The sequence below is a fragment of the Amphiprion ocellaris genome, chromosome 6, assembly GCF_022539595.1.
Source record: "Amphiprion ocellaris isolate individual 3 ecotype Okinawa chromosome 6, ASM2253959v1, whole genome shotgun sequence".
In the NCBI taxonomy this organism is placed as follows: Eukaryota; Metazoa; Chordata; class Actinopteri; family Pomacentridae; genus Amphiprion; species Amphiprion ocellaris.
This window is the reverse complement of record NC_072771.1, coordinates 11,312,234-11,332,294: the sequence shown is the minus strand read 5'-3', so window position 1 is coordinate 11,332,294 and position 20,061 is coordinate 11,312,234. Positions and strand designations below refer to the sequence as shown.

The following is a 20,061-nucleotide window of genomic DNA, read 5'->3' as shown; positions in this document are numbered from 1 at the left end:
TCTGCTCCTTGTAAATGAAATGAGGGAATAACACACACCTGGCCATGGAACAGCTGAGAACCCAACTGTCCAATTAATTTTGTTCCCTTATAAAGGTGGAAGGCACATATAAAATGTGTTGTAATTCCTACTCCATTCTCCTGATTTGGATGTAAATACCCTCAAATTAAAGCTGAAAGTCTGCACTTAAAGCATATATTGTTTCATTTCAAAACCAATGTGGTGGTGTACAGAGCTGAAATGCTGAAAATTGTGTCAATGTCCAGGTATTTATAGATCTGACTGTATATACCAGTCCATGATTGGCTGGACTCTATCCCAGCTGATTTAGGGTGAAAGCAGGGATTACCCTGGACAGGTCACCAGTCTATCACAGGATCATGCAGAGACTATGGACAAATTAGAATTGCCAGTTAACCTCAGCATGTCTTTGAACTGTGGGCGGAAGTTGGAGTACATGGTGAGAACTCACACAGACACAGGGAGAACATGCAAACTCCACACAGAAAGATCCCAGGCTTATGTCTGAATCACTGCACCACGTGGCAGCAGTACACTGCTAAAAGTATTTGAACTGAAGTTTCTACAATGTTTTCTATGTTAAATGTGGAGCTTTTTATATTCTTTATATGATGAACAAACACACTTACAGAAATAGTTTCATCATATATCTTACATTTTAAATGTAGTAAAACACAAGAAACACAGGAGTCCATGTATTGACATGCACTGCCATACAAATAAACAAATGACAGGATGCACGGCACACAGAATCTACACAAAGTAAGCTGCCAAGGCAGCCATTTTGTCTTTAGGTTTTTTAGGATTGCCACGACGTCCTTTGCCTCTGCCCCGTCCTCCTCGTCTTACACCCCCACCACGGTGTATGGAGTGCCTCATGGTGGCATGTTTGAGCTCCACCAGATCCTGAAAGACAGGATCACAGAAAACACAGCCTCTGTGTTGGGTATCGCCAGCGGGAAGTGGAGTGCGAGTCTTGTTGAAGTCCACTGCCACCAGAGATGCATCGCAGTTATCGCAGCTTTCCTGAGCAACCTACAAAAAGAGAAAAGAACATTAGGGGCAGCATTACACACCAAGAGAAATGATAATAATTTACAATTTCTTTTTCTTCAGGTGATGTTTGAAAAACCTGCAGAGAGAAGGAAGAGAATGCAGGAGAATTACATCTTCTGAGAGTCAGGGGATTGGGGACCCCAAAACTTTCTGAACTGGAAAATACAACACTCACACCACTGTAAGCTGGAATTGGCCAGCTGGGAGAATGTGAGAGAGGAGTAAGTCATTGTACTTCTCTTGTATAGGGCTATCTATCCCTTTCTCATTATGACATGACTATGTGTGGAGCTTTAATGTGGAAAAATGTGTGTCTGTTGCTCTAGACCAGTGGCTCTCAAACTTTTTCTGTCAGGCCCCCCTTCAGAGGACAAAAAATGGGGTGGATGCAGGTGCTTGACAGGTTCACAGCTGAACACAATACAGATAACAGAGGAGGAGGAGTGCAGTGGCCCAGGGCCATAACGGTCCTTGTCAAATATTTCTCCATTCTCTGCAACTGCTGACAGCTAATCACTGTGAGCAGAGCAGAATGAATTGGGGATGGTTACTGTGACAGCACAGTTTGAGTATCGGTGTGTGCAGCGATAAACAGGCTGACGCTAAAACGATAGTTCAGCTAATCAGTTCTGCGTAGACGGACCTTTTCCTCCCAGTTGCTCGTGCCACCCTGGTGTATTAATGGTGTAATGGTCCACAAACTTCGTGGTTCAGTATGATGAATTTTTAAAGTAAACTGAAAATATCAAGGCACCCATTTACTTCCGACTTTGAATGAAAAACGACAATTAAAAAAAACATCCATTAAAAAACCTTAACTGGAATTGCCACTGGACAAAAGTGACCATGTGTTTACTGGTAGAGTTAAGGCATGTTGACCCCAAACAGACTTGTCACACTAATTGTTTGTCTCACAGAGTGCAGTAAACAGGGGACATTTCATGCCAAACTAAAAGTCACATACACAATTGGTTGAGACAAAACAGGCATACTGTCACACTACGTTAATAATCTAATTATCTAAAATAAGCCAAGACTTACTTACCAGTACTTTATGTGCATGTTCAAAAAAGTGCACCACCACATTGCATTTATTACAGGCCATCCTCCATTTTGGTCCAGAGGTGGGATCCAGCACCAAAACCCCACTATCACACTCCACACACTGTCCAATGCCTAAAGAGTTGAGAGAGTGCTGACAGGATGGATGGGTACATTCATTGCATCCCATACCTGGAAAAAGCAGACATGAAAACAAGGAGGTCAGAAGGTCATACTACCAGTCTAATAATACTAAGGGGCAGATAGACTCAGAAGACGGTGGTAATCAAATGTGCATTTTGTGTTTATTAAATTTGTAGCTACAATCTGTGTGTCTCGAGCTACTGCTTCATTCATTCATTCATTCAATCATTCAATCATTCAGTTGCTGGACTGATGGTGTTGACTTCCAGACATATACTGCAAGTAAATGAGAGCTCATAGGTTGATAGGTATGATTTCAAAGAGAACACCAAACTCAGAAAAAGGAAATAAAACATAATGCGGATTTTAAAAAATAAAAACCCTAACATACATAATATTATACATTATTAAACACTGAACACATGAAATGATTTAATAAGACAAAACTGGCTTGTATGAGATGTACAGTTATGGAAAAATTATTAGACCACCCTTGTTTTCTTCAATTTCTTGTTCATTGTAATGCCTGGTACAACTAAAGGTACATTTGTTTGGACAAATATAATGATAACAACAAAAATAGCTCATAAGAGTTTAATTTAGGCGTTGATATCTAGCCATTTTCCGTGGTTTTGTTGATAATTAAAATTACTTAAGTTCTTACATCAATAGCTATGGCACTGTACTGCCAATAACAGTGCTTTTATGCATTCCATGTTTTCTTTATAGTCTGTTGTATTCACATGATACACACAGGAGTTTGTACTTGATTGCATAACCACTGTTTTTGATGACTGCAGCCATGTGTCTTGGCATACTCTCCACCAGCTTCTGGCATTGTTCTGCTGTCACAGCAGCCCATTCCTGTTGCACAAATTCGCTTTGCTTTTGGGCTTGTGGTTCGCCATTTTGTGTCTGATGATTTTCCACAGGTTTCAAATGGATTTAGATCTGTTGCTTGAGCAGGCCAAGGCATGGTTGGAATGTTTTGATTCTCCATCCAGGCTTTAACTGACCTTGCCGTGTGGCGAGGGGCATTGTCTTGTTGGAATATCCAGTCATTCTAGGCAGGAAAGAGTTTTCCAGCTGATGGAAGAGTAGCTCTGTACATGACCTAGTTCATTCGCCCTTCACACAATTGCATTTGCTCTGTTCCACCCATACTGAAACAACCCCAGACAGGGGTGGACTGGCCATCTGGCATACCGGGCACTTTCCCAGTGGGCCGATGTCTAGTGGCAGCTTGTTGAATCAACTAGCCATGAAAATGTATGACGCTGGAGCATCGGGCCCATACCCAGCCGTAGCCAGCAACAGGAGCCACGAGGAGTAGAAAGGCCGCGGTAAGCACGGAAGCCTACAGTGCGAGCCCGGGTAGAGCCACCACAGGTGCAGATCTTGGTGGTAGTGGCAAATATTCAATCCTCCTCCTCCTCCCCTCTCCCCGGTCTGTGGGCTAGTCTGGGCCAAAAATGCCAGGGCTGATTTTTTGTCCCAGTCCACTCCTGACCCCCAGATCCATCACTGATCCACCCCCATGTTTTACTGTAAGGGCAAGACAGTCTGGTTTGTAGGCTTCTCCAGGCTTCCTCCTAACCAGTAAGTTGGCTGGAGTGAGCATCAACTGAAAATTAGATTCTTCAATGAAGAGAACATTAGCTCAGTCATCAACAGTCCAATCCTTGTGATCCCAGCAAAGAGTAACTGGGCTTTCCTCTGCTTTTCATTGATGAAGGGCTTCTTCCTGTGTGACTTCAGACCAGCTTTATAAATCGGTTTCCAACTGTCCTTGCAGAACAAGTCACATTTCTCGACAGTGTCCACTCACTTTTAAGGTCCCTGGAGGTCTGACAACGATTCCTGACATAGGAATGGATGAGTGCACGGTCATCTCGTGGGGTAGAAAGACGTTTCCTGCCCCGACCAGCTAGCAATTTGGTAATACCATGTTTGGCTTGTTTTTTTCTTGGTGTAATGAATGGCTGTCTTGGAGATCTTCAGTTTTTTGGCTACGTGACTCTCACTCATGCCAATTTCCAGTAGTGTCAAGACGGCTGCCTTTGTGGCTTCACATAATTCTTTTGTTTTAGGCATTATGTGAGAGGTGACAACTTCTGAGCTGTGCTATGGCTTGAATGTAAGCAGGAAACCACTCTAGGCCTTTGCATGTGCAGTGCTGCTTAAGACGATATGGCCTCTTATATACGCTGGGAATACAGTTAAGCTTAAGCATGTCAAATAGGACATAGTGTTACATAATCAGCTGCATTTTTTGTCTTGTTCATTGTATTCTTCAGGTAATAAATCTTTAGTGGTACCAGGCAATAAAATGAACATGAAATTGAAGAAAACAAGGGTGGTCTAATAACTTTTTCCATGACTGTATACATACAGTGCCAAGCAAAAGACAGAAATTTTCTATTTTTGCATATTTCTCACACCTAGATGTTCCAGTTCATCAAACTAATGTTCGTATTTATTGAATATTATACAGAGATAACCCACAAAACACAAAATGATTTAAAATGATGGTTTATTGAATAATTACGCCAGTAATCACGGAGTAGGCAGGAGCGAGCGTATGGGCACACTGCCCCTTGGTGGCGAAGAGTAACTCTGCAGACATGGAACGTTGCCTCACAGGTGGGGAAGGAACCTGAGCTGGTGCTGGAGGTGGAGCGATACCAGCTAGATATAGTTTGGTTCACGTCCATGCACAGCAAGGGTGCCAGAATCAAAATCCTGGAGAGGGGTTGGACCCTCTCCTTTTCCGGAGTTGCCCAGGGTGAGAGGCACCAGGCAGGTGTGGGGGGGATACTCAACATGGCTGAGTGCCGCTTTAATTTCTTCCCGGAGGGTTAGGGTTTCATCCCGGGAGAGGCTGAGGACATGGAATCTGAGTGGACCATGTTCAAAGCCTCCATTGCAGAGGCAGCCGTTATAGGAGCTGTGACCTAAAGGACACTGGTGCCTGTCGCAGCGGAAACCCAAAATAAACGCTGGTGGAGGGAAGTCGTCAGGCTGAAGACAGAGGCCTTTCGGGCCTGGCTTGCTCGGGGGTCTCCTGAAGCAGCTGATGGGTACTGGACGTCCAAAAGGGCAACAACTGCAGTAGTCACAGAAGCAAAAACTCAGGTGTAGGAGGAGTTCAGAGAGGCTATGGAGAAGGACTTTCGGTTGGCCTCAAGGAAGTTCTGGCCAACCGTTCCACTCCTCAGCGAGGGGAGGCAGAGCTTTGCCCAGGCTGTATACAGTCAGGGGGAGAACTGTTGACACGTACTGGGGACATTGTTGGGCAGTGGAAGGAGCACTTTGAGAAACTTCTGAACCCGGTAAACACATCCTCTGCAGAGGAGGCAGAGCCTGAAGACTCAGGGGTATCTTCATCCATATCCATGACGGATTTTGCCGAGATAGTTAAAAAGCTCACTGGTGGTAAGGCGGCAGGTGTGGATGAGATCCGCCCTGAAATGCTAAAGGCTCTGGACATCGCTGGACTTGGCTGACACGTCTCTTCAGTGTCATGTGGGCATCGGGTACAGGAGGACGATGAGCCTTTATGTTCTTTTTGGTCAGGAGTGGTTTATGCCTTGCAACTCTTCCATGGATGCCATTTTTGCACAGTGTCTTTCTTATTGTGAAATCATGTAGATGGACCTTAACTGAGGTCAGTGAGGTCTGCAGATCTTTTGATGTTGGTCTGGGTTCTTTTGTGATCTCCTGGATTAGACGCTGATGCACTCTTGGAGAAATGTTGGTAGGCCGGCCACTCCTGAGAACGTTCACCACTGTTCCATGTTTTCTCCATTTGTGGATAATGTCTCTCCCTGTGGTTCTCTGAAATCCCAAAGCCTTAGCAATGGCTTTGAAACCTTTTCCAGACTGATAAATGTCATAACTTTGTTTCATATCTGCTCTTCATCTGTTCTGTTCCACCATCTCTTAGAACGTGGCATCATGTGCTGCTTTTGGAGAGCCTTTAGCTACTTCACAATGCCAGACAAGTTCTATTTAAAAGATGGTCAGATTCAACAAGTCTGTCAGTAATCATACGTGGGTGAGACTGGTGAGTGAACCCAACTGACAAATTAATTTGGTCATTTGGTAGATTGGAGTTAAGGGGGCAATCTCTTTTTCCATATCAGGCATTGTGAACAGGACAGCATTTTCCCTTTAAAATCTTTGTGAAATGCGGCACGTATATGCTGTACTTAAAAGCATAAAATTTTGGTGAAAACCACCGTCAACATTATTATTATATACTGGTTATTATCATCAAACAATGTTATATATAGCAATGGTAATGTTAAGGTTAGTTTCATGTTTGCTGGAGGGTTTCAAGGCTTAGGCTAGTTAGCCACTTTATGACAATTCAGAGTTGATGTTCAGTTTTTGTCTTACCTTTCTTCATGTCCCGGAAAGGCGGGTTGCTGAAGCAGTAGGGGCACAGGGGGTAGCTCTTTCCCCGGGCTCCAGACGTCCACAGCACAAGCTCAAAGTCATCCAGCGGACAGCGGAGCTCCTTGTACAGCTTGATGGCTCCATTCTGGGGAAGACTATAGGTTTCATCACAGTGGGAGCAGTGGAGCCTGCTGGGTTTTGCCTATAGGCACATGTTAGATTGAAAATTGTTGAACAGATTATTTACTGCAAAGTGCATTCGACAAATTGGACAGCTGAAACAAGGATCCTACAAATCCTACTACAGCCCTCGGAACAAGCGATCATAAGAAATTTTTTAAAGGGTGTTTGTAGTCAGTCTTATAGCAGTCATTGCTTACAGTTTAATATATTATGCATCAACATTAGAACAATAATTATACTCTGATCAGCGTCAGCATCACAAACAACTGCCTAAGACTCTCATGTCACCTGCGAGGTGGAATATCCACAGATCTTGAATTTTCAGCACATCACACACACAGTCAATTGGACTAAAATGTGTAGAATTCGGAGGCCTTCCTTCAACTACTTTGGGCAGCTACTAACCACCGTATACCAGGAACACCCTACAACACCATGCTGTTTGAGAAATGCTCTGACCCAGCTGACTTTAGAGAAAAGGCAGGATTCATCCTGGATAGGTTGCCGGTCCATCACAAGGCCACAGAGAGAGACAGACAAGCAAACACACTCACACCTATGACCAATTTAGAATCACCAGTTAACCTAAGTTAACCTAACAGTCTTAAGACTGTGGAGGAAGCTGGACCACCCAGTGACAACCCATGCAGTTACAGGGAGAACATGCAAGCTCTAGTTAAGTCTGCTCAGGATCATCTGAGTCATCCCTTAGGCATACTGCTATGGGTTTAGACTGATGGGGGATTCCCATGATGCACTGCACTCCTTACCTCTCCTCTCTCTTTCTTCCATACAGTTATATATATATATCACCATTACATATCACTAACTCTGTGTATTCCCCGAGGTCCTGTATGTGTTCTCTCTACTGATGTCTCTCGATTTGGAGTTACACGTCTCGGATCTGCAGCTACTGGTCTCAGGAACCTCCAAAATACTCATTGTAAATCATTGCAAATCTCATCAGTTGCGAGTTGTGGGTTATTGGGCTCGCTTTCTAAAGTGTAGTCGCTTATTTGGGCTTGCTTTTCTGCCTGTATTAACCCCTCCTGATTTTCTCTCAGTTCTCCACAATAAAGCAAAACATGTTAGTTTGTCCTTTTCCAGAACCTGTCCACTCCCCCGTTTCTTGGTTACCACCCCCACCCACACTCACAGCAATGCTTGTTTGTAGGATCAATGTAGGACTTAATGCGAAGTACAGCGGATAGACTTCAGACTTCCGTGTCTGCATCTCTGTGTGCCTGCCTGCCCGGTCCTGTCAGGGGTTGCCTGGTAGCAGATGCTGCTGTGCACTGCACCCGCGTGTTTAAAAACTCCACAATGTCCAAAGAAGCAAAAATATTTGCCAAAGTACAGACGTTAAGTTGGAAGAGTTAAACCCCTGGCTAGACAGCGTTAGTGGCGATAGGTACAGGGCAAACTGTATAACGTGTCAGCTGCACGTTTCTGTTGCTCATGGTGGACTGGCTGACGTAAGGGAGCATCAGGGGACCAACATGTAAGAAACATGAGAATAGAGAGGACCCAACCAGCAGTGTCACAGTTTTTCATACCCCAATAATCTCCTGAAGTCGATATGGTAAGGGACATCATGATGTGATCAGCTAGATTTCCTACAGTATATGGTTGTGAATTTACCAGTGGATGCTTGTAGTCATGCTGATGTGGCCATAGACTCTGCACTAGTGACACAATAAATGTCTAAATTGTTTATTATTTTTTAATGCTTTTAAGTTTTTAATAGACGTTTATTAAATAGCCTATATGTAATCAATAAATGGCCTTTGTCTATCTAAAGAAAAACTCTGATATGTTAACAGCACTACATAAGGTCAGTAGTTCAAACCCCAATGCGGCCACTGCCGGGCCCTTGAGCAAGGCCCGTAACCCTTCCTGCTCCAGGGGCGCTGTACTATGGCTGACCCTGCGCTCTGACCCCGATTGGGATAAGCGAAAAGCAACATTTCACAGTGCTGTAATGTGTTTGTGACAAATAAAGGCAAATTATTATTATTATTATTATTAATTATAAATAAGTTAATACATTAATTGTGTTAAGATTTAGAAAAAAATGTTTTTTTCAAAATTAAATATACCACTCCTTGGGTTGTAGTGGCCCTGAGGAACCGTGGCGGGTGTCCTTTATTTTCATTTCTGATAAGTGCCAACCCTAGATTTTGCAAATGTGAGATACGGGCTCACCGTGCAGCTTTAGCATTTAACACAGCATGCTGGCACTGAAAAGCACAAAAAAACCTCTGCACTATTCTCATCCATGAGGCTTACGGACATTGGTTCCACCACTACAAAACAAAACGAGACAAGACAAGACAAACAAAGGTGCTAAAGATAGCCACTTACACAGCCTATCTCACACATCCACCAGTGCTGTGGCTCATCTAGGCGAATTAATTGGATCTACCTGGACCAACAAAGAAGTCATAATACACTGGACCAAATGTCTTTTATTTTAATCAGAGCTTTAGAATCCAAGTTTCTTTTCATCAGAGTATAAAAATTTAAGTTATTCAAAGGTTATATTGACTATTTACTGTCAATTTACTGCATACGAAAATAAATGTATATATTTATACTGTTGTCAAGAGGCGTCTCATTTACATGATGTGGCAGTTCAGCTGTTGGGCTTGTTTTGGGCTTGTTTCCACAGAGCTGGTCGCTTGTTTCTATCGCGAGATCTGGCAACACTGGAGTAGCATGTCTGCTACTAGAAATACACGATGATTTCCGATTACAACTCCACGATTGAAGCCCGTGCTACTCAGTCCTTGCATGGTTATGAGAAGAGGTCTCAACAACTTGCAATGAAGAAGATACTTGAAATTCTTCCGGATGGGTATCCTCTAATGTCAGAATCATGAAGGGACTCTCCCGACCAAAGAGACCCTATTTCATTGGCACTCTAAATTGTCGTACTCTCTCATCACAATTGTCAAGAGATGAGCTCAACAAGCACATCAACACCTATAACATCTCACCTCTGTGCATTCAAGAACACCAACACATACATGAAGAAAGTGATCCCGAAATAATTGCCCATAATCTTGGCTCAAACAGGCTATTTACTGCATCTGCCTGGAAAAACAAAGCCGGAGCATCAGTCAGCAGAGTAGGGATTGCAGTTAAAAAACATCCCCTTCCCCTTCTTACAAATGTCACGAGAGTTAGCAAGAGCATTGTCACTGTAGTGTTTAAGGGAAACCCTAAAACAGTCATCATCTCCTGCTACTCTCCACACAACCACCTCCCAGTAGAAGAAGTAGAGGAGGCCATCAGTCACAGATCATTTCATCCTGTACAGGAAACGCTGGAGAAATAGTATTAATGACTGTCAAAGTCCGTTCTTCCTCTTCCTACTCTCTAACTTAGCCTCCATACACAAAAGAAACTTGGCTCAAACAATCTCAACTGGCAGGCATTGAAAGAAAATGATAATCTAGCAAATACGATTGATGATTTAATATCTGAGAAACTAAATTCCCTCCTTGAGGTTCTCGCATTACGTATGTCCCAAAAGACAAGGGTTAGCTTTTGGTTTTCACTAGAATACTCCACTTGACAGTTGCACACAACCCACTTTGCATATACAGATGCAGTGGCAATGACCAAAATATCAACAGCCACATGATTCATTCATGAATTTCAAAATGGTTGTATCATCAGCTTGAAATGGTAATAAAGGGAGCACATCAGCCAAACTTTGAAGGCCAGAACTTAACAGTCAGACATTATGTGGTCTCAAACGGGAACATAAATGGTGCTTTGGAGATTTCAAGGTAAAAACGTATTTGGGAGTGGACTATAAAACCATGTGATTGTGATAATATATATATTTTATCACAATGTAGAATATTAGGAAGGTTACTGATAATTTACTTGGCATACATTGTTAGATTCCCAAACTTTCAAATATATACATCAAAAGACAGAAACCCCTTGTTCTTTACCCCATGCTTTCTGTTGCAAAAGAGGTTGTGGTACCCCATCATCTTATCTTGTGATGTTACCTGTAGTAGTCTGAACCAGTTGATAAAATGTTGATGGCCTCCTGAACCACCAAGCATTTTCTGAGTTCAAATCTACACAGGGTGGTCACTCTAGGGTCTTGTTGTAGACAAATCTGTAGTCATGCAAATTCTACAACTAGTTTACACATATCTGCTGACCTGGATGCATTTCATGAAGCGGTGGCATTTGCCACAGCGGGATAAGGGCTTTCCAGTGGCAGCAATGGGGGAAAATGAGACCTCCATCAACTCATCCATGCCTGTAAAATAAAACAAACAGTACTGCTAATGTGCAATCAGTTAATTTAAAACTTTAAGCCTTATGTACACTGCATTCACGTCCACCTTTGAAATGCTGTTTCTGAATGATCACTCATTTTTGTCATTGCCATTACCTGGCAGCTTTACCATTTTTGCTCAGTACTTGCCTGGGCTAAAATGAAAAAAAGGAAATGCTTTTCCATGTATTGTTACTTTTTATCTTTTGAAGGTAAAAGAATAGAAAAATTAAAAAGTAACTGGCATATGCAAATGTTTGAACAATCTAATAAGTTACTACTTGGTAACTATACCTTCAAGCACAAATCACGACTTGCAGACAATTTATGTACGTAGCCACCATAAGATGGATTTATGGTCTAAACAAGCTGCATAGCAGATGGATAATGTCAGAAATCCCCTCAACCTGCACCTTCCTCTCTGTGGGTGGTTGTGTTGGCTATGACATGTTACATTCTGAAACACCAACTTTTACACCCTGTACTAGTTCTGAGATTTTTAGCTAATTTAGTTAGTCTTGCACATGCAGAATGCTTACAGCCTTACTCCATCGATTTTTAAGTTTCAGAAGCTTTGGATCATTGTTCTGTGTCAAAGCTAGCTTCTTTCAGGTTTCACTCTCCTGAATAACTAGAGGACAGTCAGTGAAGTTAGTGAAATCCATTCCTCCCTCTATCTGTGCAATATTTCATGTGCCATGGGCTGCTACATGACCCTAAAGCAGTTTTAATATTTTTCTGCATCTTATCGAGTCATTCACACTTCCCCTTAACTGACATTTCTTTCTTTAGTGGAAACTGCAGGCTGGACGTACTCCGATATCTTTGTATGGCTTCTCTTACTTTGTAGGCACCAGGTAGGTCTATTTTCAGATCTTTAGTTGCTCAGCTCATGGCTGTTGAGTACTACCTCATTATTTGAAGAGTCAGAGACCATCTGATCTCGAAACTTCATCAATTGATAATCTCTCATTAAATTTAAAAAAGTCCTAACAGGATAAATAAGTCTTAACGAGTTCATGAGGATCTTTTTGTTTCATTTCATTTGGGGCGGCTGTGGCTCAGGTAGTAGAGGGGGTCGTCCAATGATCAAAAGGTCGGCGGTTCGATTCCCGCTCTGTCCTAGGCATGTGCTGTTTTGTCCTTGGGCAAGACACTTTACCCACCTTGCCTCCAGTGCTGCTACTCACACTGGAGTATGAATGCGTGTGAATGCTGGTGGTGGTCGGAGAAGCCGTAGGTGCAGATTGGCAGCCATGCTTCCGTCAGTCTGCCCCAGGGCAGCTGTGACTATAAATGTAGTTTACCACCACCGAGTGAGAATGTGTGTGAATGAATAATGGATTCATTGTGAAGCGCTTTGAGTGCCTTGAAAAGCGCTATATAAATCTAATCCATTATTATTATTATTATCATTTAATAACTAAGTTGCCCAAACTTTTCCACACAACTGTAAACCAGTCTTGGATTTTTCAGGGGAATGTTCGAAACAACACACAGTTATGCTAAAGCCATCAGTATGGTATAAAAGAATCAAATAGCTAACAGACTACTCTGCTGTTATCACTAGGTTAACTGTGAAAACTGTGAAAAAGAAAAAATATAGCAAATATATCCACATTTATTTTTGGTTATCTGAAACAAAAATGACTTGATTATTAAAGAGTTGAAAAACTAACCCATTTCCTTTTGGTTCTAAAGAAAACAGATGGAGGAATTTTATGTGACTTTATCAGAGATGCCAACAAATTTAAACCTGAGAGCCTTATAATGTATTCCTGAATAGATTTTACTGATCAATCTGTAAATTATATTTTTGATTGTTGGGTCCATAAAGCAGCAGAAAAAAGCCAAAGGATACAGGGTTTTCTAATGTTAAAGACATTTTCAAATTTTAACTGTAAAACAAAGCAGCTTGTCACATTGTGTTTCTGTGGCTGTTGTGAACCTACTGGTGATGGAATCCACAAAGTAGTGAAACTTCCTTTTAAAGATATCCAGTGCATGCTGCAGAACCTGTTGGTAGTTGGCCCTACCCAGGGCAATAAGGTTCAGCTGCTTCTCCACAGCACTACGTATGGTTGGCAGCACCAGCTCTGCATCTGCAAGACATCCATACAGCCAAGCCACAAGTCATTGGTATTTTAATGGCATTCTATAAAACTAACCCACGAGTCTCTATTATCACTGTAGTAGATTGTGTATTTTAACCTTCGGAATCCTAAAATCTGCCAGTGAGTTTTAAATTTTTATGCTGCCTTTAAAACAATGTTAAGATTACACCAATTATTAGAACCACAAACTATAAATAAACACAAAAATGTAATATTTTCAGCTTTTTGACCATCTCCACCACAGTCAACCACATGTAGACTATTATGTCAGAGAAGTTGATAAAATTTCAACTTAAAATCATGATTATTCCATCAGAAATCCTTTATTCTACATGCTTCATTTAAAACTTTTGCACAGAATTAACCATTTACTGAACAAACAAACAAAAAAGTCAAACTCCTGGGCACACCAGTGAAGCCACTGGTCACTCAGCTGTAACCAACAGTTACCTCACAAGGACTATTCAGTTAGTCAGAGATTATTTCAGCTAGGCAGCATTTACAGAGTGAAAAAAGAAATCCAAATAGAGAAATATCTACAGTATGTAAAGCATATTTTTTCCGGTACTTCCAAGTATTTTCAATTTTTGTAAAATAAACAATCAAAGAAATGCAATTTTTTAGTTCTCTCTATTTACAGTCATGGTTGTAGTTTCCATTGAGGTGCAGGACTTTATATTGTATTGTCTTTGGTGTACATGTGATCCGTTTTTATTGTTCATCTTGTTTGTGTGCTGCCTCTTGGCTAGGTCGTTGAAAATGAGAATCTGCTCTCAACTAACTTACCTGGTTAAATAAATGTTAAATAAAATAAATACATAAATATTGCATTAACAAAATGAGTCCACAGTGAATAAAAATATGTCAGGAGCAGTTCAGAGGGTTAATGAAAAGGACTACTTTGCCTGAGTCCATGTCCTGAATGACTGACCATTTAGTACTAACTGCATCAGTTCCTGGAACTTACAAAGATGATTCTGCAAGGTATGAAAATCCCATGGTAAATGGTCATCTACAAATCCATTATACATGTAAGACAATTTGCTTTCACTGAAGGCAAATTACCTATCTTGTAGTAGCCATGTACCAGAACAATGCCCAAGTTGGTTGGCTTTAGCTTGCGTCCATTCTCTACTGTCACATAGTTCCTCTGGCAAATGTTATTGATGTGGACGGGGATGCTGGCATCAGTACCTGAATGAGGAAGACAGAGGCCCAAATCTATTAAATAATTATCAATCCATCATCTATGCACCGCTTAATCCTCATTATGGTCACGGTTGGGCTGGAGCCTATCCCAGCTGACTTAGGGTGAAGACAGGGGACACCCTTGGCTGGGCACCAGACTATCACAAGGCCACACATAGAGACAAACAAGCACACTCTCATTCACACCTATGAACAATTTAGAATTACCAATAAACCTCAGCGTGTCTTTGAACTGTAGGAAGAAGCCGGAGTACCCGGAGAAAACCCATGCATGCACGAACTCCATGCAGAAGGATCCCAGGCCCAGGCTGGGACGTGAACCGGGGATCAGTGCTAACCACCAAGCCACTGTGCAGGTCAATAATTATTATGTTTTGGCAAATAAATCTTTGAATGTTGTGCTTAATAAAGACCAGTAGTGAGCCAGGACTTTTACTGATTTACATATATAATGGCAAGATAAAAAGGCTAGCTTTGAATTAGAGTAGGTGTAGTCCAAGATAGGACTGCCTCAGTGACACAGATCCTCAGCTTTTAGAAATGAACTACTTGCTGCTATGAAAAAATAAAACATTTGGTGTGTACACACACACACACACATACAAACCCTTTCAATTTGAAGACCTAATCACAGGCATGGCAATAGCAAATTTTGATTTCAGCTGAAAATGTTCGGTATACAATCTTCAGGGGGGGTCCAGGGGGGCGCAGCCCCCCCCCCTTGAGCCGAGAGGTTTTCAGTAAAATAGAGTTGATTTAGAATGAAAAACATGCATAGAATTACAGAAGACTAGATTGTAATGAATAAGTTAATTTAATGAAAAGTTAACTTACTTTTTCTTCAATGTCTCACTGCATTTAGTCCTACAATTTTTACAGTTCTATAGGTCTTTTAACACTATTTACACTGGAGTTCTACACTGGTCACAAAGTCACTTCTAATGTCACAGTTTCCTCTATGGCAGGGGTATTCAACTAAAATTCAAAGTGGTCCAGTCAGGGAAAATGTATTAAAGCAAAGGTCTGAAACATCATAAAGTCTGCCTTCAATTAGTGCGATATATATTGATGTAACCTAGAAGTTTTATTAGCCTGTGCATGTAATCAATAGCTGACCATCAAATCAAATAAATTCAGTACGGTTCAAAAACATTTTGACATTTACTAACAAATGAATTTTGATATAACTGTACATCTTAAAATTAAGTGCAGAACTTGAAAAAATAATGACTGAACAACCCAAACCAGCTTATATACATCTTTAACAATACCTAAATCTCAAAAAATGTAGACAATTGTACACTTTTAGATTTTTTCCCCTGTCTTGTTACTCCCCTTATATCCCATGCTGCTTAATGGGAGAACTGAGCTGCAGTTTGCCCTGCCAGTATTTTTTGAATTGTGTATTGTGGTCTGAATGGTGTCAGGGTCATTCTCAAACACATTTGGAGCTCATTGGTCAGTCTGGAACCATATTCAGTTTTGTCATGTTTGTTATGTTCATAGTTGAGAAAGGTGCCTCCAGCTGTATGTAGAGCCAAACATGGTCAGCATGTGCAGGACTATTTCCCTCTCGGTGTCGCTTTATTCATTTCCTTTTTTGTCTGTCTCTCACCTCTCAACTGTTTTCTGAATGCAGAGCTGTGATGTTTAGCAGCTGAATGCAGAGACTTCATTGGCTGAGTAGTGTAACGTGGGATGGCTGAACTCGTACGTAATTGGTCTGTGTGTTTCCTGAGCTGCTAACTAATGCCGTAAACACTGGGAAAGCTGTGCCGGTAAAACAGAAGCGACCGGTCAAATTTAAAATCCCGTTACAATTTACTCATTACAGGTCCGGTCCGTATAAGACGGCGTCTGGGTCCGGATCCGGACCGTGGTCCGCCAGTTAGTGACCCCTGCTCTATGGAGTCAGCTGTGTCAGTTTTTTTTTACATTTACAGAACACTCTTTAAACACTATCAGGGATTTATTTTGCCCTGAGTCATGAGTCAAATACCCATTGTTTTGTTAAATGACTCTAATGACTTTTCTCTCAAGCCAATTCCATCGGAACTTGTTTTTGACACTTTTATCTATTTCTAGCACCGATGACTCTTGATCTTTCAATAAAAACCTCATAATTCCACCGAAAATGATCCCAATAGCTCAAAATTCCAACACGAACATGCCGCCATGAATTGTAACAAAAGAATGCATCGAGCAATTTGATTGGTCCAATCGTTGGCAGCTAATCAATTTCGACCAATCGCAAGGCCTTTTACAATGCAGCAGGAGCTAGACTCGTTCTCTTTGTCTGTTACGCTGCGGGAGAAACGCCGAGCGCTTCTCAAAAACCGGGAGCAAGAGTAACAAAAACATACCTCACCCCCCCTAAAAATTTTCTCAACGGATTTGGACGATTCACAGAAATGATCAATTTGAAAATTAAAATGGCGGATTTCCGCGGAACGGCGGAAAATTGCCATGCCTGTAATCAGAAATTATAGAATGTTTAATAGACAGTGCTGAGATTTACCAATGCCATGTTTCTCCATGAGGGTGATGAGTTCAGCCTCGGTCAGGTAGTCTGGTGGGCTGGTCTGCTTTTCCACCAGCTTGATCTCATCTACTGTGAAACTGTCTCCACGTTCACAATCTGGCATGGCCTCTTCCAGAGGGATACCTTGCCATGGCATAACTGCTGTGTAACCTGAAAACAGATCATACACTTAATGAGGATTAGGCTGCACCAGCTATTCAGACATGAAATACTAAGTCTTTTGGCAAAGGTCTTCTTACCTTCCGTTTAACTAACACTTAGGTTTAAATTACTTCTAAAAATCAGGTGGCAATATCAAAATTTTACAGGACTTCAATAATGTGTAAAATGTGTTTGCGTTCAGGACTTGTCGCTCTGACATCAGCTGAATTCACATGAATTCTAAAGCAGTTTTAAAGAACCAGAAACTCTAAACTCTTGTCAGATCATTGTAATCTGGTAAACCAGGAATATGAAGCAAAGGGCCCACATCAATACAATGACACAAACAAAATAATTAAGTTAATAAAGATTAAACCAAGTCTGTCCATTTTATAAAGAAATTTTAATTGTCTTGAGAGTTAATTTAAATTATCTAAACCTCAATAGAGAACTGTAGTATAATCAGTCCACCCAGAGAAGCCCAAATAACATTACAGGATTCTAGTCACTAACAAAAAAGCTATCAAAATACATGGAGTGGATTGATTATACCACCAGTAACAGATGTAAAATATATTATAAAGCAATATTTTATCCCAGCTAAGTAGCTTTAAAAGACATTTATGTAAGTTGCGGAAACCTGAGCTACTGACAACCTCTAAGTGACTGAAGGTCCAACTGTATTTAAAACTACTGCAAAATTCTTGGCACTTGATGTTATGAATATGCAGTGCCAATTTCAGCTGGCTTTACCTGGTGATATGAGGGTTTTTCCACTACATGAGAAGGCCTCTTTGCCAATGTTGAAGTCTATAGTGGTTTGTAGGTACTTGCAATCCTGAGTAAGAGTGGCGATGAAATGCCTTGTGATGTACTCATATAGCCGCCAGCCATCACTTCCTGTGAAAACAGCACCAAGGGAAAGAAGCAGGGTTAGAAACTGAACATGAAGAAATGCATCTAAGGGCTCTGTCTAGGCTTTGTGTTTTACAGTCAGCACTATGCAGCCACTGTGGTGGTCTTGACCAGGTCTACACCAAACATGTGAGACCCCATCTGACATTAATTTTGGTTTCATCTGACTCAAGAAAGCATTGCCAATATTCATCAGGCTTCTTTGTATGTTCTGTTGCACACTTTGATCTTGCAGTTTTGTGCCATTCATTGAGCAATGTTTTTTTTTTATGCAATGTACTTCACACTGTCTCCGCAACAGTGAAATACTAGTGTCCCAATATAATCCCTATGCCATGTTCAAACCATGTCTGTTTTTCAATTGCAGTGTTGTGTGAATAGTTGTGTTTGGCATTGTCTTCAGTTACTGGCAGTAAGGCTCTTCCTGTGCAACCTACTCAATGCTGAAGCTTTGTTTCAGATTATGTTGCTATTGCTGGTCTTGTAATTTCTGTTTCCTGTGTTGAAGCAGTCTCACAATTTGGTTTCTTACTTGTGAAAACAGGCTCTTTCCACATGGAGTCATGCTGCAGAAGGCCAAAAGTGACAAAAGTGTGCTCTTTACAAGTTCTTTTAATGTTGTTCATATAATTAGCCTTAACTGGAATTACACATATAATCCCTCATTACTGTTGTCATGTTACCTTTTCATTGATTGTCATGTGGCTGCACACCTGTCCGGTCAGCAATCTGTTTGTGATGTAGTTTTCTTCATAGTTGTTCTTTCATACTTTCACATAAAACTCAGGCTCTGGCTGTCAGTGCATAGTGTTGTTCTTGCCATGTATTTCAGTAGCTATACTGCCTGTAAAGTCCAGGAACAGGAGCACGGAATGATTATAATCTTGGCACTGTCATGCTTGTGGTTGCAGTTTTGCTGCAGCAAGTATTGCTTATTGTCAGTGCATATTATTCTTTTATAATATTGCAGAGCTTTGAAAAATATAAACGCAGGTAAAATTTTCTTTTAAAGTGTAGGTGGGTCATTCCAGAATTGGAGGACGTTTGGGCTTAAAACCTTTTGAAAAATAAACCTCTTTTACAATTTTCTGCTACGTATTCATCAATAATAGGTAATAAACTATCAAAGGCTTGATTGGCTCAGCTTACACAGCAGTGATACCATTTATATTACATGTTTTATTTGTTGTTTGCTATACTTGGCGCAATCCTGTTGCCAACACTAAGGAACCTGGAAAAAGTACATCAATTCATTTATTAAAAAGAATTCCTTTCTATCAAGTAAAGAAGGTAACATTCTCTCTGAATAACCACTTTGTTTCATATATACGGAGCCCCGGAAGGGACATGGAGAAAAAAACCAAACAGGAAGAATGCCGAGAAACTTTCTTGGGATCTCGAGAAACTTTCTCGGGATCCCGCAATAACTTTTGCGAGATCTTGCAAAAGTTCCACTTTGGTAAAGTTGGAAAGATATTCACAGATTCGGACTTCCGGCATAAATAACTCATGAGATATACGTTGTCAAAACATAAACTGTGCCTCTTTCAAATTGCTGTAAGCTGGACAATATGCTACAAGGCCAGTTTTATCAAAAGTAACTGTCTTTCAAGCTGCAGAAATTACACTGGTGTCTATGAGCAGTCGGCTGTGCAACGAGTGAATGGGGACTGTCTGCAAATTGCAAAACAGCTGCAACAGCGAAGAGAGACACTACACAAATATTCAAATATTCAAAAACTGCACTCATGCATTGCAGTATCACCAAAATCACTGGAGCCATCAATTGTCTCCTGCTGGTCATACTACAACTCTTGGTTTGATATTAAATGTTTTTTTTTTCATAATTTCAAGGATTTTTTATTATTTTATTATTCCATTAGTAATAAAAGTCAATAATTTCACTCTTATACTGTAGTGCCACCGAAATCATTGGAGCCATCAATTGTCTCCTGCTGGTCATACTACAACTCGTGGTTTGACATTAA

At 41.1% G+C, this 20,061-nt stretch overlaps 1 protein-coding gene across 3 annotated transcripts in view; it reads right to left on the bottom strand.

Annotated features, from left to right (window-relative positions):
• Positions 1–591: 591 nt before the first annotated feature.
• top3b (DNA topoisomerase III beta) overlaps positions 592–20,061 on the bottom strand; it is a 64,602-nt gene continuing 45,132 nt past the window's right edge. For all 3 annotated transcript variants that reach the window (XM_023273345.3, XM_023273347.3, XM_023273344.3), the window contains 8 exons: positions 17,912–18,058; positions 16,994–17,167; positions 14,332–14,460; positions 13,105–13,254; positions 11,034–11,134; positions 6,664–6,865; positions 2,123–2,310; positions 592–1,056 (listed from right to left, as the gene is read on the bottom strand). In XM_023273345.3, coding sequence (XP_023129113.1) covers positions 775–1,056; positions 2,123–2,310; positions 6,664–6,865; positions 11,034–11,134; positions 13,105–13,254; positions 14,332–14,460; positions 16,994–17,167; positions 17,912–18,058 — 1,373 coding nt within the window. In that variant the 3' untranslated portion in view covers positions 592–774. The remainder of the gene's footprint in view (positions 1,057–2,122; positions 2,311–6,663; positions 6,866–11,033; positions 11,135–13,104; positions 13,255–14,331; positions 14,461–16,993; positions 17,168–17,911; positions 18,059–20,061) is intronic.